The sequence below is a fragment of the Phocoena phocoena genome, chromosome 2, assembly GCF_963924675.1.
Source record: "Phocoena phocoena chromosome 2, mPhoPho1.1, whole genome shotgun sequence".
Taxonomy (NCBI): Eukaryota; Metazoa; Chordata; class Mammalia; order Artiodactyla; family Phocoenidae; genus Phocoena; species Phocoena phocoena.
This window is the reverse complement of record NC_089220.1, coordinates 170,322,811-170,347,020: the sequence shown is the minus strand read 5'-3', so window position 1 is coordinate 170,347,020 and position 24,210 is coordinate 170,322,811. Positions and strand designations below refer to the sequence as shown.

The window sequence follows — 24,210 nt, the reverse complement described above, 5'->3', positions numbered from 1 at the left end:
TCTGATACATAGCCCGCTGCCTTTTCAGCTTGTCTATCTTTCTGTGAATGTGGTTTTTGTTCCACAGGCTGCAGGATTGTAGTTCTTCTTGCTTCTGCTGTCTGCCCTCTGGTGGATGAGGCTATCTAAGAGGCTTGATGGGAGGGACTGGTGGTGGGTAGAGCTGACTGTTGCTCTGATGGGCAGAGCTCAGTAAAACTTTAATCCACTTCACTGTTGATGGGTGGGGCTGGGTTCCCTCCCTGTTAGTTGTTTGGCCAGAGGCAGCCCAATGCTGGAGCCTACCTGGGCTCTTTGGTGGGGCCAGTGACAGACTCTGGGAGGGCTCACGCCAAGGAGTACTTCCCAGAACTTATGCTGCCAGTGTCCTTGTCCCCACGGTGAGCCACAGCCACCCCCTGCCTCTGCAGGAGACCCTCCAACACCAGCAGGTAGGTCTGGTTCAGTCTCCCCTGGGGTCACTGCTCCTTCCCCTGGGTCCTGATGCACACATTACTTTGTGTGTGCCCTCCAAGAGTGGAGTCTCTGTTTCCCCCAGTCCTGTCGAAGTCCTGCAAGCAAGTCCCGCTAGCCTTCAAAGTCTGGTTCTCTAGGAATTCCTCCTCCGGTTGCTGGACCCCCAGGTTGGGAAGCCTCACGTGGGGCTCAGAACCTTCACTCCAGTGGGTGGACTTCTGTGGTATAATTGTTCTCCAGTCTGTGAGTCACCCACCCAGCGGTTATGGGATTCGATTTTATTGTGATTGCGCCCCTCCTGCCGTCTCATCGTGGCTTCTCCTTTGTCTTTGGATGTGGGGGATCTTTTCTGGTGAGTTCCAGCGTCTTCCTGTCGATGATTGTCCAGCAGTTAGTTGTGATTCCGGTGCTTTCTCAAGAGGGAGCGAGCGCACGTCCTTCTACTCCGCCATCTTGAACCAATCCTAAAGAGGGCTCAATTGTGGCTTGATTTCAGGGTAGTTTCAGGAGTCAGACTTGAATTAATTCAATTATAGTGTAATATCTAATTGCTGTAGGTGATTTTATGCAAAGAGGAATAAACAATGCTTTGTTTTTATTGATCGTATATGGTGTATGTGTGATTCTTGACTAGAGTATTGGGAGCCCCTTGGATTGGGAGTTTTGGTTTAATAAAGTCTAGTCTGCACCCCATCCTATGTGGGCAGCTCTAGCCCTGGACCAAGTGGCTGAGACTCTTCTAGAGGGACTCGAGGGAGGGTGGCTGCATCGGGGGAAGTGCAGCAATCACGAGCAGAAAGCCTGCTCAGCGTAGATGTGATGCACTGGGGACGGGAACGAGAGGAGTGGAGACCAAGGTGGGGTGTGCGTGGAACGTACTGGGGCACCTCCGTGGTCTGTCTGGCCCTAATGGTGGGGCCAGAGTTCCACAGCCTTGGGTCAGAAGCCCCTGTGCTGTGGGGAGTGACAGACCAGCCGAACTCTTCTGTATTATCAGAATGTTAGAACCAGGAAGGGATCTCAAGGGTTATCTGGTCCAGCCTTCTCTTTGTACCGATAAGGAAGTTAAATAATTTATTATTTGCAATTAAGCGTCACCTCATAAGCTTCTAAAATCAGATAGTCAACCTTGGAACAGAATTGGCTGGGTTTTTTCTCCTTGTTCTGGGAGAGCCAAGCTTTTGAGAATTGAAGTGGCCGAATGGTGGACGAGAAAGCAGACAGCAGGGGGTGACCCTATTGCTCAGCCCTGGGACACTGAATTGATTTCATGTCAAACCTGCACCGTCCCTGAGTCACAGGAACTTCCCTTGTGTCTCTCGTCATGTCTGCACACGTCTGTACGGTCCCCAAAGGCTTCAAAGTAACCTTGGACGTAGGGGAGCTGTCTTATGCCAGTGCCGTGTTTTCTAGCATTTATACACACTAGTTTTCTTAGAGCAATTCCCCCAGAATAGTTTTCTTCTTTTCCTTTTAGTAAAGAAACACATGTGACAAATACTTCTTTTAAAAAGCAACAGCTGCTCTGAACACAAGTGTGAGACTTCTGCCACTGGGTGACACTGTTAGACCACAGAACACTCTTCAACGGGTAGACTCAAGGATCCCTGAACTTCAGATCTCATCACGCTGCTTCACCTAGGAGAGAGAGAGAGACTCTGAACCACTTAATCGTCATCTATCAAATGTTATTTGATAAGTGTAATTTATCAGCCTATGGCAATTTTAAGGCTAATGAGTTTAAGGTAATCAATTATTTAAAAAATCTGTTAATTGGACAGCATTTCAGTTGCTTAGAGGTTTGTGCAGATTGATGGGCCGCATGTTAATGAAGTGCTAATTACTTCACGGGAATATTTATGCAAGCCAGCGCACTCAGATTTATTTCCCAGCAGACAACAATCTGAGTTATCTTTCTGGGGCAAAAGACTCCTAGCTCGTACGCAGCAATTCACGTTATGGACTTTGAGTGAGGGTTTCGGGGAGTCATCTGTGCAAGAGGGCGCATCATCAGCTGGGCTAGAAAAATGGGCATTTGGTTCCCTGGACTGATCTGTATCAGGAGAACCAGGAGCTTTTGTCTCTCACTCATTCTGTGCTTTTTGAAGATCAAGTGAAGACAGAGTCTGTTCAAAGCATGAGGTGCCCTCTCTCCCCCTCCCCTGTTTTTGGTCCCTTCTGTAAGCCTGAGCTCTGCACCTCACTTGTCAACAGGTCAGATTGAGTTCAACAGTACGCGGAAGGCTCATAGTGGTGTTTCTGGGAATAAGAAATGAGGAAGAGTCAGGCCTTTCCTTTGCAACTTTAATGTGAGGCATAAGCAAACTTGTAGTTTTCATCCAGGCAGCCATGAGCATCCTTAGAGAAGTGTTAACGGCGTCCTGTTGGGACAGAAAGGAGGGAAACTGCAGGAGGAATCGGGAAAAGCTTCCCGGGATGAGCTCCTTCGTTTGGATTCTCTGTTGCTTCAGCATCTGCCCCCTGTATTCGGTGCAGTTCTGTCGGGTGCCCACCGGGTGGCGCCTAGCTCAGTGCTGGGAACGCCGGAGGGAGTAAAGCCAGATGTACCGCTGGCCCCTGGAGCTCAGCCGTAGGCGCAGGGCGTCGGTGGCCCCAGCTTCCTGCTGGTTCTTCTTCGTCAGCTGCTTACAGGGGGGCTAATTCCGCTCTGGATGGCATAAGTGCGAGGCGTTGTGCTCCAGGTGGGGGGATGACTTAAGTCAGTCGGGGGTCTTTTCCTTTCTGAAGGGACGCACATCTGTCCTTCAAGGGGGACCACTTGGAGATGCATGAAGAACTGACTCGTAAGTGTCAAGTTCACACGGGAAGGGAGTACCGCGTGAAATTGTTCTCAGCACTGCAGACAAGAGGGAGGTGGCCTGGGGGAGTGGCCGTGGGGAGATTCAGGAGAGGGAAGCATCCCACCGAGAAATGGCTCACAGAGAGGGAGGGCCGAGGGCGTTGGGGACCCAGAGGAGGGTCTAGGCTGGGCCGGATACTGAGAACTCTTGGCACCAAGAGATCAGGCTGGAAGAGGGCACCTGGGCCTCTGGTGCGGGGAGGCCCAGGAGAGAGGGTTGTCCAAGGGGCTGGCTTTCAGATCAAGAAGGAGATGGACAGCAGCTTTGAATTCCAGGGAGAGGCTGGGGAGAATGTACCCCAGGAAGCCAGGAGCACCCCATATTCGTGGACTGGGAGGTTTTCTGCACTCTTTCTGCTAGGCATCCAGTGGTGGCTTTTTGTCCCTGGTGCCTTACAGGTCACAGACAGCCCCTGTGGACAGGCCTGGGGGCCAGAGCACAGGACCTTGGTTCTGAAAGAACATCTGCCCCCCAGGTAGCAGTTGGGAAGCAGGAGGTTTGCTAAGGTCCTTCCAGGTTGAAATCCCTGTCGATTCTTACTCAGGCCCAGGTGTTTCCTTGGGGAGAAGCCCGAGTGCATCTGCTCGGATGAGAAGCCGCCCTGTGCTGTTGTCCTGTGGGAACGTGAGTGACACAGCAGGCCCTGCCGCTCCCCGTGCGGAGGTGATGGCCCTCCTGCAGCTGTGCTGGGGTCCCCCCGCCGGTGAGGCCCCCGCCGGCTGGCCCTTCTCCTTCCTTCAGGCGTGCTCAGTGCTTGCAGAGTCAGTGCTGTCGTCTACCAGGGAATTCTAGAATCTTCTCTGGAGGCAGAGGGAGGGAATGTAGAGAATCCATGTCTCATCTGAAATTCTGGGACTTGTTTAGTTATCGGAGTGAAACATCACCTGGATCAGCTGCCTGCGGGGACGGAGGGATGTCGTCGTTGGCTGAGAGCCCTTGAAGGATTTTATTCACCTCTTTCACCATTTTCCCTTCCTCCCTCCACCAAGCAGCTCAGGGAATTATCAGTTTTATATTAGTTCTATTAGTTTTGTTCTACCTAGAGACTTTCCTTACTTCCCTGACCAGCGATCAAACCCGCGCCCCCTGCAGTGGAAGCACGAAGTCTTAACCGCTGGACCGCCAGGGAAGCCATAGAGACTTTTTTTTTTCTCACACCCACAGAGTGGTTTTGGTTTTTGTTTTCATTTTCTCTGTATAGTTTGTCTTCCCAGTCTTCCAAGGTAGCTTGAATATCCACCTTTCTAGCAAAACCAGATTATTCAAGAAGTGCTTTTGCTTTTAACTTTTACTTAGGCTTTGAGCATGACCTCATTAGGCAACATAGTAAGCTCCTTTCTCTTTTTTTTTCTTTCTTTTTAAAATATTTTCAGCAAAGCATCAGACTTTGGGGAGCTAGAAGGCAGAAGGAATTCAGTCACAGGGTTAATTTGCTGGTTTCCATGGAAAGCAACCGATACTTGCATCTGCTGACTGTCAGCATCACTTTCTTCTGATCAGACACCGGCAGGGTCTTGGGTGCCCAACTTAGGTATAAGCGTTCTCCGAGGTCCTGACATTCCAGGCGTTTGAGTAATTTTGTGTTAGATTATATTGAAAAATGCACTGTTAACAGTGTAGAAACGTGATTAGAAGCAATACGCTTTACTTACAGGACCAGTGCGGTGCGGAAGTGTAAAGTATTGTGCTTTGGGGGGACACTTTTGCTGTCTGTCTTCCACCCATTGCTTCTCTCCCCACCCCTTTCCCACAGGGTTTGACTGAACATTGTGCAAAACATGCCTCTGAAAAGATCTTGCCTGTTTTCTGTTTTTTTTTTTTTTTTTGTAGAGTTGTCTGCCATTGGGTCGTGAGTTCAGATTCCACGCGGGCCATGGGAGGTTGAGTAAATCGTGACCACTAATAAGAGTGACTTGATGTTTGGACAGTTAGACTCTTTATATTGGACTAACTTACGTTTTTATAGATCCCTCACATTTGTATGATAGCTCTGTACACAGCGTAGTCATTTACAACAGATTACTGAGAAATCAGGGCGACATAGCCATTCAGCTGTAAAGATAAGAAGACTGAAGCCCAGAGACTGGGAGACGGTCAGGGTTTTCATGGCATCCCAGCCCTGGGCTGCGGGCTCCTCTCTGTGCTTCGGCTGTGCCGTCAGGGATTTTGTTTTCTCCCCTCCACTTTGTCCCTCCCTGACTCTCTCTCTCTCTCTCCCATCTAAGTCCAAATTGGAAAAATGAGCAGAGGCCAAGGTGGGGTTCACCATTAAACTTGGTCTAAAATAGTATACTTGTACTGCGTGGTCATCCATTTTTCACCGTGATAGGACATTGATTCATGGAGAGTTAGATTAATGAGTTAATTTGTTGGAACTACTTAACTGTCCAGTTTATTGAACATCTGCCACATGGGCTGGTACGACGTATGGTGAATGTTTTCCTTAAGTTTTTTTTAATGCTTGGGACAGTTCTGCAAATGTGGGTGTACGAGCCCTGATTTACAGGTGAGGAGATCAAGATACAGGCTAAGTCATTTGTACAAAATCACATAACTGGTAAGTGGCATAACCAGGCTTCTAATCCAGGATGGGTGGTCTTCAAACCTGGTGGTATTACTTCTCATGGACTGAACAGGGTTTAAAATGGATGAAATAACAAAACTGTAATAATATAGCGGCAACTGAATGATCCCTAGATTGTAAGTTTAATAGCTATTTAATATGTACTGTATCTATTGAGGGATAATATGCATACAGAGCAGGGCATGAGCCCCAAAAGTGAACTGATTGGTGAATTTTCATAGTGAATGTGCCTGTGTAACCAGAACCTGTATCAGAAAACAGAACCTTACCGGCACCCCAGAAGCCCCCTTTCTCCCCATCCACTGCCTCTCTGCTCCCAAGGTAACCGTTATCCTGACATCTGGCACCAGAGGCTGGGTTTGCCTGTTTTGAACATCAGATCCATGGAATGATCCAGGATGGACTCCTGTGTGTCTGGCTTCTTTTGCTGACGTTATATTTGTGAGGTTCGGTCATGCTGCTGTTGTCATTCTCATTGCTGTGTATTCTTCCATTATATCCTCACACCACCATCTACTTCTCCATCTGACGGTTAATGGACATTTGGGTTGCCTCCAGTTTGGGGCTGTTATGAATATCGCTACTCTGAGCATCCTTATAAAAACATTTATATGTTTTAAAGAAACTGTGTCCCACTCGCAACCTTTCCCCACATGAGTGTGACTTTCTGCAAGGTGTTTTCTGGTTGGGGTTATAAAGCTATGATGTCATAAAGCTTCTAAAAGCTTTCTGAGAGAGAAAGTCATCCTGTTAAAGCAAAACCTGTTGTCTCCTCTCCTGCCTCCCCCTGCCCCACCATTATCACGGCCCAGAAGAGTGGGATGCTTGAGGGCATACCCGTAGAATCAGACAGACTCTAGTTCAAATCCTGGTCCTGCCCTTTGTAGCTGTGTAACCTGGGGCAGCAGTAACAGGGTTATTTTTACTAGTCGTTATTTGTTGCCGATGACAGCACTCATCACAGGTGACATTTACTGGACGCTTACTATTCCAGGCCCTGCATTGGGGGTGCATTTCTCATTTATTCTTCATAACCCTATAAGATAATCTTTCCCCTGCCGCTGCTGCTTCTTCCTCTTCCACTTCTTCTACCTCTTCTTCTTCTTTTTAAACTGGTGAGAAAACTTGGCCCAAAGTCACACTTACAGTAAATGAGAGAACTGGAATTTAGACCCAGTTGGTGTGACCTGGAGCCCGTGGCCTTGAAGCTGTCTGAGCCTATAGGGAATTTGGAGACTTCATAGGGAATAAAACCTCCTGCCTCACTGGCCCATCATGAGGCTGAAATGATGGGGAGAAGCTTGTGGACAACATCGAGGGAAGATGCACAGTGAATCCACAATGGATTCCTTTCGTGGCATCTCTCTGATGCTTTTTCGGGGTGAGGCGTGGGTGTCATCCTGGAAATGGACACCTCGTGATTTGCGGAGCTATCGCCACCTACTGGTTGGTCCTGCCTCACCCTGACCAGCTTATCTTTAACCTTGGCACGCGTTCTGTCTTCCCGAGGTTTTTCCTGACTTCTTTCCCATCTTCTAAATATAAAATACGTGCCTTATTTTTTTGGTAAAAATACATTTTTGGGGGATGAAAAAACCGATGAGAATACTAGTTTGGTATTTTCCCAAGCACGTCAGTGTTTGGCATATGTACAGCAGTATCTTTGTGGCCCGTTTATTGCGGGTCTGAAGTTCTAGCAGCAGTGGGCCGGGTAGAGCTGGAAAAATCACATTTATGAGCTCTTGTGGATGACTGTGGTTTGGCGTCATTTGTCAGCCTTAGTTTATTAGGTTTGTGGCCACAGAGGTCATCTGGGCACTTGTCTGATGCCTTTGGGTACCAGATGCTGCCACTGTCTCCTGGCAACGAGACTGAATCCTTAGGTTCACCCCAGGCTTAGGAGTTTGTAAGTGGAGCCCTGGGCTGTTTGGGAGAAATTCCCATTTTAACTCACTCTCTGGTCTCTCAAGGCCTTTCTCCTCACAGCCAGCCAGCCTCCCTTCTGGGAACAGTGGCTATTGCAGGAGATTCCCGTGGGTCCAGAGACAGCCGTTCCCCTTCCAGGTTGACCCAGGCCTGAACTTGGCTGGCCTGCGATCTTAAATGACTTGGGTTTTTCAGGGTATCGTGAGAGGGTTGCTAGAATCTCTTAGAGACAGGCTGGGAAACAAATGCTCTTAAAAACTGCCTTGGAATTACTTTGCACTTTCCAGAAGAAGTCGCAGCAGTTCAGATGTTTAATTGTTTAGCTTTGCTTGGTTCTAGTACAGCTGTAACCTGCATGTACCGACAGGTTTCAGGTATTGTCTTCTTCCTTTTTATTTTTTTCATTGTTTAAAAGAATATTTATTTGTTTATTTATTTATTTGGTTGCACCGGGTCTTAGTTGCAGCACGCAGTCTCCTTAGTTGTGGCATGCGAACTCTTAGTTGTGGCATGCATGTGAGATCTAGTTCCCTGATGAGGGCTCAAGCCCGGGCCCCCTGCATTGGGAGCTTGGAGTCTCAGCCACCGTGCCACCAAGGAAGTCCCAGTATTGTTTTCTAAAGGATTCATTTATTAGTGCTTCTAGGTAGAATTAGATTTTAAATATTAAGGGAAACATGGAATTCAGCATAATCTGTAAATTCTGATTTTTCATCTCAAAGGATTAGGTTTTAAATTTTATCTTTGTGGGAATTCCTGGTGGTCCAGTGGTTAAGACTCTGCGCTGTCACTGTTGAGGGCCCAGGTTCAATCCCTGGTCAGGGAACTAAGATCCCATAAGCCCTGCGGCCAAAATACAAAAAATATATATCTTTGTGATGTAACAATATGTAAATGAACTACTGGAGTCAGGAATAGACTGATGGGAAACTCAGATGCAGTGAAATGTTTGTTTTATTAGTCGAGCTGTGGAATTTTTCTGTGGGGATGGTTATTCGCCTCTGGAAAGCAATCAACACAAAATACCCAGGACAGGCAGAGGCTTGGGCCCAGAGTTAACCTTTGAAAGAGGAAAAAAATGCAAAAGCAAGGACTCAGAAGGCATCTATAAGGATGGGATTTCCTTACTCTCTGGGATAGTGGAGTTTAGTGATGATTTCCATTTCTTGATTCTCAGGAATTAAAGGCAAAATTTTCATCAGGTTGCATTTTTCAGGGCATAGCATTAGTATATGTCTAAAATGCAAATCTGTGTTGTTATTCAATGGCTTAAAATCTTTCAGTGAATCCCCTCCACTTCAGAACAGCATCAGAGATGCTCACTAGCAGCCTTGTTTCCTTGATACACACCCTGCACTGTAGCCTGAGCCATTCAGAACTCCATGTGTGTGTAATAGACTTTTTACACTTTGCAGAAGGCTCTTAATGTTTGTAGCCTGAGTGGGTCTTAGAACCACTGAATGTTACCGGCGAGAACGTGAAGGGGGCTTCGTGGCCCTTTCCCCACGCTGGTTGTGAAAAAGGGCAAACTGGAGAGAAAGGAGAGGGAAAATGTTTGTGCCTTCGTTTCAGTGCCTGTGGGTCACCTAGTTGAACTCGTGTGTTTTCAGAGAACTCTTATGCTTTAAAGGCCTTGAGAGGTAGAGCTTTGTATATACAGGGTTTCCCAGACCTCTGAATAAAATATGGAATGTTATTAGTCACATAGTTTGACTAATAATAGTTTCCATTTATTGAATCTGGCATCATAGACATGCCAGAGATTATACCGAATACTTATATCCACATTATAGCCTGTTCTCTTTTTTTTTAAAGTGTTATTTTTATTTATTTATTTTTTTGGCTGCATTGGGTCTTTGTTGCCGCGTGCGGGCTTTCTCTAGTTGCGGCGAGTGGTGGCTACTCTTCGTTGCGGTGTGAGGGCTTCTCATTGCGGTGGCTTCTCTTGTTGCGGAGCACGGGCTCTAGGCGTGCGGGCTTCAGTAGTTGTGGCTCATGGGCTCAGTAGTTGTGGCTCATGGGCTCAGTAGTTGTGGCACACGGGCTTAGTTGCTCCGCAGCATGTGGGATCTTCCTGGACCAGGGCTCGAACCTGTGTCCCCTGCATTGGCAGGCGGATTCTTAGCCACTGCGCCACCAGGGAAGCCCCTTCAGCCTGTTCTTACAACAACACTCATTTTAGAAGGTGGGAGAACCGAGGGGCAGACATCTTAAGGTTTGTCCAAGATCTCAAGCCAGGTTTGCTTCTCCTGTACTGAGCTGACCTTCATTTTCCTTCATTGACTTAACAGTTAAAAAAAATTACTTTATGAATCAGTTACTGGGCCAGGGGCGTGTATATGACAAGAGTGTCTTCATGTTACTTTCTGGAAGAATGTTTCGTAGCAATAATAACATCCAGTTACAAAGGGCTTTTACTCCCAGACATATTTCTGTCTCCTCCTCCCTTTCAGGCTTCACTTGCTGCTCTGGACTCCACACAGCCCAGGGCTTCCCTGTCCTGCTAGTTATTCGTGGGCTCTGTTCCTTCATTTAAGGACTGACTGTTCATTGACTCAGTCCAAGGGGTCTGAGGAATATGAACGTAAACCAGATGCGGTCTTTGCAGTGAAGAGATGATATGATTTATGTACATTTTGCTGCAACACAAGGTGGAGGCTGGTGAGTACTAGGAAAAGGGGGCAAAGAGAGCCCCATAGTGGTCTAGAGATCAGAGAATTGCACCTGGGGAGTTGGGCAGGGGGCTTCGTGGAAGATCTGACATTTGTCTGGACCTGAAGGTGTGAGTGAGATTTGGCTTTGTGGTCCAGGGTTGGGTAGGGAGCGGATCAGCGGCCCTGCCAGAGGGCACGGTGCAGGTGCAGGATGCTGGTGGGGAAGGCAGGGACTTGTGAACACACGGGGAGCAGTGAGTGTTCACTTTCCTTTCGTCGAGGACAGGATCTGTGAGCTGGGAGGGTTCCCTGACGATCAGAGCTGTGTTTCCCAGCCTTGGGAGCCATGGGGAAGGTAGTTGGCGGAGCGGAGAAAGTCGAACAAGGAGGTCAGTTAGGTGCTTATTGCCATGTCGTGGCTCCAGGGTGGAAAGTTGCTGAAAAGGAACCAGACTCCAGATTGTTCTCCGGCCACCACCACTGCCAGGGGTGCTCAGGGACGCACAGTGTGGCTCCCAGCCAGTTCACCCTCCTTCTCGTAAGTGACCTTTCCCAGACCCCAGTGTGGTCCACGCTACGGGGGCCACAAGGTCTCCCTTAGCCTGGTTTGCAGGCACGCTTGAGGTCTACACGCCTGATTCAGGCCGGGACTCCCTTTCCCGTCTCCACTTAGAAGAAGGGCAAACCAGGGAGAAAGAAGGAAGATGTTGGGGGCTTCAGTAACAGCAGATCCCCTCCAGCCACTGCCCAGTTACTGCGTCACCACTCAGGCGTCCAGCGACGTCTCCCACCCAACACGTCCTAAAGGGAGCTGCTGACCTCACTCCCATCTGCTGTCCTCACGGCCTCCACCACGACCGCTCTGTCCTGTTGCTCAGGCCAGGCCCCTTCGAGACATCCTCGGCCCTTCTGTGTCTCATACCTCGTGTGCAGTCCTTTAGGGGAGTCCTGAGGCCCGGGATGAAACGGCATCTGTCTGGTCCAGACCATCTGGGTCCCCTGACACTCACCTCCCGGCGGCGTCTTTCCTTGGCCGCCTTGGTCTGTCCTACGCTCAGCAGCTAGAGTCATTGTCTGGATACGTGAGTTAGAGCTCGTCACTTCCCTGCCCAGAGCCCTGCATGGCTCCCGGCTGTCACCTGGGGCAAAGGCCAGAGCCCTGACACTGGCCTTCAAGTTCCCGCATCGTATCGCCTTCACCCCACCCCTGGGTCCCCACTGGTCCCTCTCCATCCCCACCTTCGCTGGTGTCTGTCCTCCCTCAGACCCATCAGGCATGCTTCTGACTCCTGTCTCATTCCGGTGTCTGGAATACTCTTCTCCCCACCCCTGCTGACACCTTGACCTCAGGAGGGCAGGAATCTGTTTGCATTTGATGTCCCGGAGATTATCCCTGGTTTAGGGCAGAGAAATCAGTCCTTTTATGGAAGCATATGGGCCTTCTCGTCTACTGATTAACTAGGATGAAACTGCTCTTGGCTTTTCAACAAAATCAAGACTGCCTACAAGTGTGTTTGGTGCCTCTCCAGTCTCCACCAAGGAGTACATTCTCCTCGGGGCGAGTTCACGGTCAGGCTGCTGGGATGGGGTCACTAACCTATCACTGTCGAGGTTTGTGAGTTTCCATCTGGGGGAGGGCTGCAGGCATGCTTGTTTTTAAAAGGTCAGTGCAGGTAGCATTTAAAGAATGTTTGGTGTAATTTGTTAGATATATATATTATTGCTCATTAATTTTGAGCCTTAATCATGTGTTTATACCTAAAATATATAAACAAACGAGGCAGCTACAAGTTTTCTGTTTTAGTTGATTTATTTATTCTTTGGGCTTTTGTCCTCTTTATTTTCACGTTGATTTTCAAAAGATTTTTCTTTTTTTTTTTTTTTTTGCGGTACGTGGGCCTCTCACTGCTGCGGCCTCTCCCGCTGCGGAGCACAGGCTCCAGATGCACAGGCCCCGCGGCCATGGCCCATGGGTCCAGCCGCTCCGCGGCACGTGGGATCCTCCCGGACCGGGGCACGAACCTGCGTCCCCTGCAACGGCAGGCGGACTCTCAACCACTGCGCCACCAGGGAAGCCCTCTTTTTTTTTTTTTTTTTAACTAATTTTATTGGAATATGGTTGCTTTACAATGTTCCATTAGCCTCCACTGCACAACAAAATGAATCAACCATACACATACAGATATTCCCTCCCTTTTGGACTTCCCTCCCATTTAGGGTTACCACAGTGCATTAAGTAGAATTCCCTGTGCTTTGCAGTATGTTCCCATCAATTGTCTATTTTATAAAAAATGTTATAGATGACCTTATTTCCAAAGCGGAAATAGAGACACAGACGTACAGAACAAAAGATTTTTGTATAAAAATAGCATCATAGGGGCTTCTCTGGTGGTGCAGTGGTTGAGAGTCCGCCTGCCGATGCGGGGGACACGGGTTCGTGCCCCGGTCCGGGAAGATCCCACATGCCGTGGAGCGGCTGGGCCCGTGAGCCATGGCCTCTGAGCCTGCATGTCCGGAGCCTGTGCTCCGCAACAGGAGAGGCCGCAACAGTGAGAGGCCTGCGTACCGCAAAAAATAAAATAAAATAAAAAATAGCACCATAATTTGTTATACAGAACATGGGTTTTAAGATCGGAGGGTGTTCCTTTTCTTTCTTTCTTTTTTTTTTTTTTATAAGTTTGAGATTTACGCTACTGGTAAAATTAACCTGGACGAGTTATTTATTTATTTTTTTTGCAGTACGCGGGCCTCTCACTGTCGTGGCCTCTCCCGTTGCGGAGCACAGGCTCCGGACGCGCAGGCCCAGCGGCCATGGCTCACGGGCCCAGCCGCTCAGCGGCATGTGGGATCTTCCCGGACCGGGGCACAAACCCGTGTCCCCTGCATCGGCAGGCGGACTCCCAACCACTGCGCCACCAGGGAAGCCCTGCCCCCATCTCTTTGACAGAGCTTCAGAGTTTTCAATGAAGTGGTGAAGGGGCCCCGTGGAGGATACGGTGTCAGCTGCTGGACCAGCCCGGCTGTCCTGGGCCTCGGCCTCTGTGCAGACGTCTGAGCAGAGACCACAGTGAATTTCATCTTTCTGTTTCAGACAGCCCGCTGGAGGATTCTGACCTGAAGGACACGTATCTCATCCCGAGAAACATCATGGCTGAGCCAGACTATATAGACGATGACAATCCTGAACTAATTAGGCCTCAGAAGCTAGTCAATCCTGTCAAAACATCCCGGAACCATCAAGACCTTCACAGAGAACTTCTTATGAATCAAAAAAGGTAAGATGCTTTCTTAAGCGGAGTTTTCCTCAGGGGACTTTTAAGGTAACTAGATTGAAGTTTAGTTACGTTTACGAAGGCTTCGAAGAGTTGTTTGTTTCTTCACCATATTTAACACTTCCTATTCCTTTCGCATCCTTGAGTCAGGGCATCCATGATGTAAAGCCGTCTGCAGGCTCAGCTGCTGGCCCCAGGGTCTCTCGGAGTTCTGTGGTCCTGGGTCCCCTTCTCAGGTGGATGCGTAGTTTAGAATTTGTACAGAAGGGGCTGGATTAAGGATGAAAGAGGGTGTCCTACGTCGAAGAGGAATACATTATTGCTTAGATTTGTAAAAATTCTGAATTTTCCCCCATATATCTGGGGAAATGTGAGAACAGAGACCGCCCACTTCAGCATTCGTAGAGCGGCAGGGAGAAGTCTCTAGAACCACATCAGACTTAACAGTAGATAAGGACCCCCTTTCTTGTGTTTTCATTTGTTTGTTTTTAGGTAGCATTTTAAATGATTACTATCATTTTCATTATTATTAATTTTTTTTTGGAGAGGAGCAAAACATTTACCTTCAGTCTTCTTTGTAAACCATTTGTTAGTTCCATCTGTGTCATACGTAATTTGGGGCATTGGGTTCAGTATACTCTGCTTTTTTTAATTTTGAGAGTTTATTTTATTGAAGTCTAGTTGATTTACAGTGTTGTGTTAATTTCTGCTGTACAGCAAAGCGATTCAGTTATACATATATATATTCTTCTTCATAGTCTTTTCCATCATGGTTTATCACAGCATACTGAACATAGTTCTCTGTGCTATACAGTAGGACCTCGTTGTTCATGCATTCTGTATATAATAATTTGAATCTGCTAATCCCAAACTCCCCATCCATCCTTCCCTTACCCACCCCCCTTGGCAACCGCAAGTCCTCTTTATGTCTGTGAGTCTTTTTCATAGATAAATTCATTTGTGTTGTATTTTAGATTACACATATGAATGATATCATATGGTATTTGTCTGTCTTTTTCTGATTTTGGTTAGTATGATAATCTCGAGGTCCATCCGTTTTGCAGCAAATGGCGCTATTTCATTCTTTTTTATGGCTGGAACTCTGCGTTTTAAGTGATTATGGGCAGGGCTGCTGGACTGGGAGAGCTGAGGATGAAAAGTTGCTTTATTTATTAGGACACAAGGTTACTAGAAGATCTGTTAAGCTTCATTTAGAACCGTTTTCAGATCTTCATAGCAAAACTGTTTGCTGATCTGAGCTGTGGAGCTGTAGATCACTCACCCGCTCACTCTTTGCTAAGCCTTGGTGAAAAGGTAGCTGCTGCCCACTGCACTGAAAGATGTGCAGACCAAGCTCAGCACTGGGGTAACGTTTTGGAAGAAGGGCCTAATTAAAAATAAAAATGAAACATTTTAAAAAGGGATGAGGGGGCATTTTTATGGCAGTTCTCCGTCAGAGAGTACCTCTGCCAGAACTCATATCTTCTGTCCCAGGATCTCTTTGTAACTACGTGTCTCCCTCCAGATGTGGGAATGTGACTTACTTTCTGTCCCCAGCACACTAGCATGCTGTCTGAATAACGCTTATTCAGTAGAATGTGAGTTTGATCCCTTTTGAGTAAGTCCTTAGCTTCTACCTGTCTTTGTCGCATAAAAACAACAAAACCCCCAAGGATTTGGTATCATCACGCCCATAGCAAAACAAGACTGTATACGTTCCTAAACAGGCCAGAGAATTTGGAGGCCGTCCTACCTGGGAAACCATGTCTGCATTTTGGCGGGAAGATGGAAAGTTGAATATCCTCTAAAAGAGGGTAGCCGAATGGTTTCCTAAACCAAATAATTTCCTGATTGTCTTTACCTCTTGGATCTCAGTCTCCTTGCCTGTCAGATAGGAGTAGGAGACTTAGTTAATGTCTAAGGATCATTCTAGTTCAAACTGCTGTTGGGTTTTTGTTTTTTCTATTCTATCTATGAAAAGGCTCCACGTCAGAATAGAGACAACGGTAAAGCAAAGTTGGTGGAATAGTTGTTCTCTGAATTAGAGGCTGTAGGCTGTTCTGCAGAAATGTCGTTAGTAGCCTGGGTCTGTCTGTGTAAAACATTACATTCAGTTTGTGCAACTGAATCTGTTGCCCAATTTCCTGGAGTAGGCACATTCTGTGAAAATGGACCTCATTCCTGTTGGTCTTTCTGTCGCCTGTTCTTTCTTTTCCTTGTTTGCACAGCTGACTCCTTAGCCAGGCCCAGCTCAGCTGATTTTGGAGAATGCTCGTGTTCACTCGAGCACCGTGGTATAGAGAGGACCTGGGCTTTGAGGTCAGGGAGAAATGGTATGAATCCTGGTTTGCCATTGAACTTGACCTACCTTTTATGATCCTGGATAGGGTCTTCCTTCCTGAGATCTGTTTCTTCATCTCTAAAGTAGAGGATAAAAATATCTTCCTTATAAAAAATGAAAGTAAATGAGAGCATGTTTAAATACCTGTTAAAACACCTGGCATATAATAAGTGCTCATTTAGTCCCATCCATCTTCCCCCTTAGTATGTAGCATCATCTGAAATTTCCTGTTGCTTTTTCCCCTTTTTTCTCTGAAAAGTTCTGGTCTGGTTGTAGAAGTACATTTAAAAAAAAAAAAAAAAACGAAAATTAAAGGGAGGTTTCAAAATCAAACGAATATATCTTATCCTATGCCTTCCGGTTTTTTCAAGGTAAAATCTTAGTTTGGTAGGATCCTCTTATTAGGAATACAGCTGGTTTTAGAGTGAAAACTTCTCAAGCAGTTTCTTCTCTTTTATTCATACTCTATCATGCATGCCTTTTAGAGACTGTGGGGTTTTTATTTCTGTTTTAGGGCCAAATCATAGAAAGTATCACATCAATAATATATATATATATTTGGTTAAAGGATAGTCATAGTTGCTTACTGGTTTGTACCATAATGGACCTCTGTTTACTTGTCTGCGGTTTGTAAAGGGCCTTCCCATATTTTATCCAGTGATCTTTCCAGCAACCCAGTGTGTGTTGTCTTGAGGTTGTTCTCATTCGACATGTGAGTGAGAGGAAACTCAAGAGTCATTGGCTGAAGAGTCTTTTCAATTTCACGCGATAGTTTTATTGGAATAAAAAAAGGGTAGAAATCAACATAGAAGTACAGGCAGTTTAAATTAAAGACAGCGATGAATCAAATTTAATAACCATATAAATGAGGAGAAGGGGTAGGGGTAGGAGAGGGAGAGAGAACTGAGATGAACACGAAAGAGGCTCTGTGGAGCTTTTGCTCTGTGTGGCCACAGTTTCACTCGAAGACCTGTCGCAGTCCAAAGAGTTGCTTTGCTTAGGAGAGCATATCCTCATAGGTATTCTAACGCCGTATCCTGCACTCTTTCAAGTATATCATTCTGCTCCTCTATTTGCTGTCTTTCAGACCCAGTTAAGTTTCAGGTTAAAAGTCTTTAAAATGTGATCTGGTCACAGTTTACCACCAAGTCTGACGATTAAGACCCTGTGTCAGGTTCTCAGATTCTTTGTTCCTATAACAAGGCAGATTGCAAGAGGCATTATTTTTGGTAGTTGAGAGATCAGTGTTCAAGAGGTCTTAAAAAATGAGAATATTTCCAATATAATTTAGAGAGAATCTGTCTTCCCTAAAAAGAGTGCTTCTGGGGCAAACATAGAATACCCGGCTACTCTACATCCCTACCAGTGGCTCTTTGGCTTGTACATTTCAGTCGACAGTTTCTAGGTCCCTGTGTTTTTGGTCACTCTTCAGCTGGTGTGCCTTGTTAGACAAATAGTTAGATCCTCAGTAAATGCTATTGCCGTGCAACGTGGAAAAAAAATATGGGAAGTTGAGGTCGAAATATTTACATTTGAATCCACGCCAGTTGAAATGGCTCAGTCATAAACGTGGAGCAGGGCAGGCCAAACCAGGAGATTCCAAGATTCAAGATCAAGGGCCTGAAAGTCAAAGGCAACCCTTCCCCTCCCCGCTACAGAAAAATATTAGGCCAGGAGGTGTGTGGCTGGGTGGGCAGGGGACGGGAGCGTGTCATGTTAGAGTTGGCACCAGACCTGCCCCTGCCTCCGTGCTGACCTGGCTCTGGAGGCGTTCTTCCGTTTACGGGTTCAAGTGTGGGCGGTGTGGAGGCGGAGTGGCGTGAACATGGACCGGTCCAGTCGGCCCCTGAATGTGTTCAGTGGTTTATGTGAAGTGTGAAACGAACCTTTAAACGTCGTCTGTACGTTTTCATCAGTGGTGGTGGGAGTACAAACTGTTGCGGCCTATCTGGAAAGCAGTTTCACGGTCCACATCCAAATCCAAAATGTGCAGACGCTTAGCCAGCAATTCTGCTTCTATGAATGTAGCCAGCAGAAGTGCTTGGATAGGAGAGATATAAACGGACAAGGAAGCTCCCCGCCTCATTGCGTTCAATGGGGAACAATTGGAAACAACCTAAATGTCTCGCATTATGGACATGGCGAAATTTGGGCACTTCTGTACTCCGATAAGGGTCTAGAGAGTGTGGGGCACACTCTAAACAGTGAGTGATCCGTGGGTGCAGGAATGGGGAGCAGTCCATGGGTGCAGGGCCTCTACCGTGTACAATTTTCCGGGCCACCATTCACCTAGATTACAGTACACGTGGTGCACCCCGTCGATGTCTAACAGGGAGAGTCTAGGTGTGCTTTCACTTTTTTTTTTTTTGGGGGGGGGCACGCGGGCCTCTCACTGTTGTGGCATCTCCCGTTGCGGAGCAGAGGCTCTGGACGCGCAGGCTCAGTGGCCATGGCTCACGGGCCCAGCCGCTCCACGGCATGTGGGATCCTCCCGGACCGGGGCATGAACCCGTGTCCCCTGCGTCGGCAGGCGGACTCTCAACCACTGCGCCACCAGGGAAGCCCTGCTTTCACTTTTTATCTTGCATGTATGTATATAACACCTAACCTTTTTTTTTTTTTTTTTCAAAGAGCGCATATTAATTTTAAAAATCGGCTTGGTCCGCTGTGATAGTCACGAGAAGCAGTTCGGGAATAACTGTTGGTCTTGGGTGGTACCAAGCCCCCAGGTCGTAAGCAGTTGTCAATCATAAAGGGATTGAAAGTTCTTGTTAATTGAATTGATTAAAGAGAATCAACGTTGTCATGCAGAGACTGATACTGTAATTTTTATGAAATTTGGAGCTTATTTCTGTCTTGCTATCTCTGCAGCCTGATCTAGTTTTAGACTCAGAGAGTCACATAGGCAGTGCTTGACTTTTTCCATTCAGCATAGAAAGTTAAGTGAGCTGCTTGATAAAATATTAACGAAATTTGTATGACTTCTTGACTGTTATAAGTGCAGGACATTTATCATATAAGCACCATTTTCCTGAGTTTTGTGTTACTAAATATTTTATCTTACTGCACCACTGTGTAAAATCTTTGAACAGAAAACGCATACCATATATCAGTTAAACCCATTCACGTGTTGTGATAGAATGCCAGTTTAACGCGTCATACATCAGAGTTTGTTCAACAGCTTTTGCGTAAGCCAGAAGCACTTAATAACGGTTGAAGTTAATTTCACCAGTGAATTATAGTTTGAAATTTAAATTATGCAGGTAGCTAAATTCTTAATCCTAAAATTTAAATCCCTTAACTCTGTCTGTACTGTCATCCTGAGACTTTTTAATAGTCATGAAACTGTGTGGGTCTTTACTCAGATTATTTACAAACATTTTCCGGTGCTCAATGACACTTAAGTCTATTGGAGTGAAGTACCATAAACAACTTTTCTTATTACACTGAGTAAGACTTAATTTCCAGAATAGTCTGTCTATACTTCTGTCCTCCTCATACAATCTTAATAACTGTGAAATAACTTGTAAATCGCAAAAATAACTCATCTCTTTTATTTCACTGGAAATATGGCTGAACTTAATATTTCTTTCTGTTTTTTTTTCTTTTTAATCTATTTATTTATTTATTGATGGCTGCGTTGGGTCTTCGTTGCTGCGCGAGGGTTTTCTCTAGTTGTGGCGAGCGGGGGCCACTCTCGTTGCGGTGCACGGGCTTCTCATCACAGTGGCTTCTCTTGTTGCGGAGCATGGGCTCTAGGCACGCGGGCTTCAGTAGCTGTGGCACATGGGCTCAGTAGTTGTGGCTCACGGGCTCTAGAGCGCAGGCTCAGTAGTTGTGGCACGCAGGCTCAATAGTTGTGGCTCGCGGGCTTCAGTAGTTGTGGCTTGCAGGCTCTAGAGAACAGGCTCAGTAGTTGTGGCACACGGGCTTAGTTGCTCTGCGGCATGTGGGATATTCCCGGACCAGGGCTCAAACCCGTGTCCCCTGTATCGGCAGGCGGACTCGCAACCACTGCGCCACCAGGGAAGCCCTTTTTGTATTTTTTTTGTTTGTTTCTTTTTTATTGTCAAAGTTAATAACGAGTTGAGATGACTCAGGGGCTAGTGGAGACTGGCTCAAGAGAGAGGATGGTGAAGAGGGGGAGCCCGGACTAGAGAAATCCTGAGGAATTGGCCGAGGACATGGACCAGGCAAGTCCCAGCTGACCGTTAACATAGACAGAAATTCCACCTGCAAAAATGCCAGTGAACGTCGTCCTTCTCCTGATGTGCCTCAGACATTTCAGATGAGGGTTGCTAGGGAATGGCCCGAGTTTGGGTTTTGTTTCGCCCAATTTGAAGAGATGGCAGCCTGATTGATCTCTCCCCAATGTCGAGGTCCCCTGAAGCCTGACTTCGTGTGTTGACAGCAGTTGAAATGGTTCCAGAGCACTGGGCTGGGATTCGGGATCCAGGTTCTCCAGGGCCATGCCCCCAGCCATGATGGAACCTTGGACGTGCCTTTTAGATGCGCAAGAATCCTCTCCCAAGTCTGAAACGTGAAGGGTTGGAAGAGGTTTCTGGGCCATTTGGTTGTTGAAGTTTCTGTGCTAGCTTCTCTCGAGGCTGCATTTAGTACTTGGGGTCAGGGGCTCGAGCCTGGGAAGCTTCAACATCTTCCTCTCCATGGTGGGTGACCGTCCCACCCACCAAATGAACATGCTGTTTCCCACCTTCCCCACCCAAACCTCCTGCACTAACCTCCCTTGCATGACCTAGCGTCTGGCATACGGTAGGCGCTCAGAGCGATTTTATCGAGCGATGGGTCTTGCTTACTGTTGGAAGGTGCTCTTGCCCTTTCTTTCATGCTCATGGATTTCTGAGGTTCCCAGTGTCGACTGTTAGCTGGTGGTAGGCATCACAGTCACTAGACCCCTCTTCTGTGGTTGACGCCTAAAATTTCTATTCATGAAAGATGCATCCACTAGATTAAAACTTTTAAATGTTGTTAATGCTTTACATATTTTTAATTAAAAAAATTATTTTTACTAGTTTTAATTAAAAAACATTTTTTTGAAGTGTAGCTGATTGACAGTGCTGCATGCATTTCAGGTGTACAGCAAAGTGATTTGTTAATGCTTTTTCGCAGGGGACTTGCCCCTCAGAATAAGCCAGAGCTACAGAAAGTGATGGAAAAGAGAAAACGGGATCAAGTAATAAAGCAGAAGGAAGAGGAGGCGCAAAAGAAGAAATCTGACTTGGAAATAGAACTATTCAAACGACAGCAGAAGTTGGAGCAGGTAGGGGTGATTGGGGTGAAAGGTGTTTTTTCGGTTGTCGTCGATTAAGGGGCACAATATATTGATTTGGTACATTTGTATCGCAATATGATTGCCATCGTAGTGCTAACTCACACCTCTGCCGCATCATATAATTATCATTTCTTCTAGTGGTGCGGACAGTTAAGTTCTAGTCTCTTAGCAACTTTCACGTTTATAATCGTTTTGTTGTCGATAATCCCCGTACTGTGTACTAGGTCTCCAGGACTTACTTCTCTGCTAGTTGCGAGTACGTACCCTTAAATAGCATCTTTCGCATTCCCCTAGGTAGTCACCATTTTATTACGATTTCACTGTTGTTAGATTCCACATGTGAGAGAGATCATACAGTACTTGTCTTTCTCTGACTTATCTTGTCCTGAGAAATAAAGGGTGCTGGAACAAGCAGAATTTCCCAGACACGTCGGATGTAAATGTTTTTATACCATGAAAGGAAAAGCTGAGACAGGTGTCTGCAGATGGACTAAAATACACTCAAGATAAAGGGAAGGATTCTGTTGAGGACCTAGAAGGGATTAGGAGGCAAAGCCAAAACCAGGGAATATCACAGAATGCACAGCCCGGTGCTGGGAGCTAAAGCACTTGAGTGAAGTTCAGCTTCACTCAAGCCTGTGGAGCAAGTGCGTGTTGCCCTCGGGTCCTGTTTTAAGTCTTAGCCTTAATCTTAGACTCTCGTCATCCCTCGGTATTTCAGCAACAACCATCAGCTGCTGTTCCTATGCAGAATTCTTACCCCAGCACCTAGATCCAGCCATATGTCAAGATATAAATATATTTAAAGCGGAGACCAGGAGAAACTTCCTTCCGTTGGGAAATGAAGTTGTTAGGGACTTTGGAAAGAGGAACAGCGTTTTTGGAAAGCCTCTCCGTTTGTAAATAATTTGTAAATAATTTTCCTGTTTCTGAATTCTGTTTAGCTTGAACTTGAGAAGCAGAAATTGCGAGAAGAGCAAGAAAATGCCCCAGAGTTTGTGAAGGTTAAAGGCAATCTCAGAAGAACAGGCCAAGAAGTGGCGCAAGCCCAGGAGTCGTAGGTCCAGGCTGCAGAGACCGCGCACCAGCCCAGCGCACACAAAAAGTGTGTGCAGGGCCCTCCCCAGTACTTAACCTCAGGGCCAAAGCCCCTGGAGAGAATCCCAGCCAGCAGAGAACTGTTACTTTGAAAAGAGTTTTGGTTTTGGTTTTCCTACCATCCGGGTTGGATCGGTTACACCTGTGACTGTTGCAGTTCCTATTCGCCAAATGAAGGACGTTGCCCAGCACTTAAGTTGGGATAATGGACCTGTGTGTTCAAAGACTTAAAAAATAACAACAACAAGAAAAAAAGGAAGAGGACACTGGCATAAGTTCCTGAGAGTTGCACTACTTGGTTTTTCTTTCAAGCCAAGTTTAGTGGGGCACAGAGCCTTTTTTCTTTTCAAATGTAAAGAAAATGTGTTTCGTTCTTCCTTTAGTTACCCATTCAGTAATTTAGATCGCGCAGAAATGCGTTTGATCTGTTATATCCACTGTTTGTAAATTCTGTTTTCTTGTCTATTTACACTTTCACCCACGTTAGGCTTAACACCAGAGAATGTTAATATTCATGTTGAACACAGTTCTTACCTTTGTCGGCATTAAGATTCAGAAATAGGGTGAGGAACTTTAAAAATATGGGAACAAAGAGATACATAAACAAGACTACGTAAACGTCTGTCTTGATCTTATTTCCGTTCCTGTTGGTTCCCTGATGCTTCACGGTGACCTTCTACTTCAAGGAAGGTCCATCATATAAATCCATGTCTTGCTTTGATAACTGTTAGGGGGTTGGTTTTGTTTTATTTTGTTGTTAAGTTTCTTGCTCAGCCACGCCTTTTATGTGAAATAATCTCCCACTCCTTCGAGGAATAAAAACTAGTCCGTATAACCCAACCTCAGTGTCAAAAGTAGAGGGTCCAAATCTTTTGGTTTCTCCTGAGAGCAGTATGGGGAAAGCTCCCATGTGGAGCTGTGAAGGAAGAGTTCTCTGGGTGTTTTAATGTGAATCAAATGTAGATTGGTCTCAGGGAGGCCCATTTGGAAGATATATAGCATTTATACATTTTTAATATTATTTGAATCCAACCTTTGAAATTTTCTGATTAATGATCACCTAGCTCTTTGCCCTTTTTTCTTGGGAAGAAAGGCTAGTTCACCACTGCCTTAGTGATGGTGATGCGTTGGTAAGGATGATGTTGTGACTACTGTTGATCTCTCAGGAACAGCTGAGGGGAAGGGGAGGCTGCTCAGTTGGTGCTCTCCAGCTGGCATGCTGTACTCCACGCGTGAACCCTGCGTTACCAACTACAGCCAGATTCTTAACGCGAAATCCCTTTTCTATTGCCGGGATGGGCAGGGGAACGTTCTGCTTGGGGTGGTCTAGAAGAATTTGTGTGGATTCAGTATGTTCTTTGTAGAAACGGTTCAGCTGGTAATTCCTACATTGAAGGCTCTTTTTTTTTTTTTTTGCGGTACGCGGGCCTCTCACTGCTGTGGCCTCTCCCGTTGCGGAGCACAGGCTCCGGACACGCATGCTCAGCGGCCATGGCTCACGGGCCCAGCCGCTCCGCGGCATGTGGGATCTTCCCGGACTGGGGCACGAACCCGCGTCCCCTGCATTGGCAGGCGGACTCTCAACCACTGCGCCACCAGGGAAGCCCCGAAGGCTCTTCTTATAATTTCTTTCAAGAGTCATAGGAAGCTGGACCCCGAGCTTTTGAATCCTTAACAAGCCTAAGTAGAAAGTAGCTTTCTATGGGAATTCTGTAGTTTTCATGG

At 46.5% G+C, this 24,210-nt stretch overlaps 1 protein-coding gene across 3 annotated transcripts in view; it reads left to right on the top strand.

The window, feature by feature from the left end:
- Window positions 1-23,325, top strand: part of FAM107B (family with sequence similarity 107 member B) — a 212,176-nt gene extending 188,851 nt beyond the window's left edge. The window contains exons 1-4 of one of the 3 annotated variants that reach the window (XM_065872034.1): window positions 12,065-12,092; window positions 13,573-13,756; window positions 21,225-21,375; window positions 22,332-22,448. In XM_065872034.1, coding sequence (XP_065728106.1) covers window positions 12,065-12,092; window positions 13,573-13,756; window positions 21,225-21,375; window positions 22,332-22,448 — 480 coding nt within the window. Of the gene's footprint in view, window positions 1-12,064; window positions 12,093-13,572; window positions 13,757-21,224; window positions 21,376-22,331 lie in introns of those variants that run through there. The other 2 variants (XM_065872035.1, XM_065872033.1) reach the window with 2 other exon arrangements.
- Window positions 23,326-24,210: the final 885 nt, after the last annotated feature.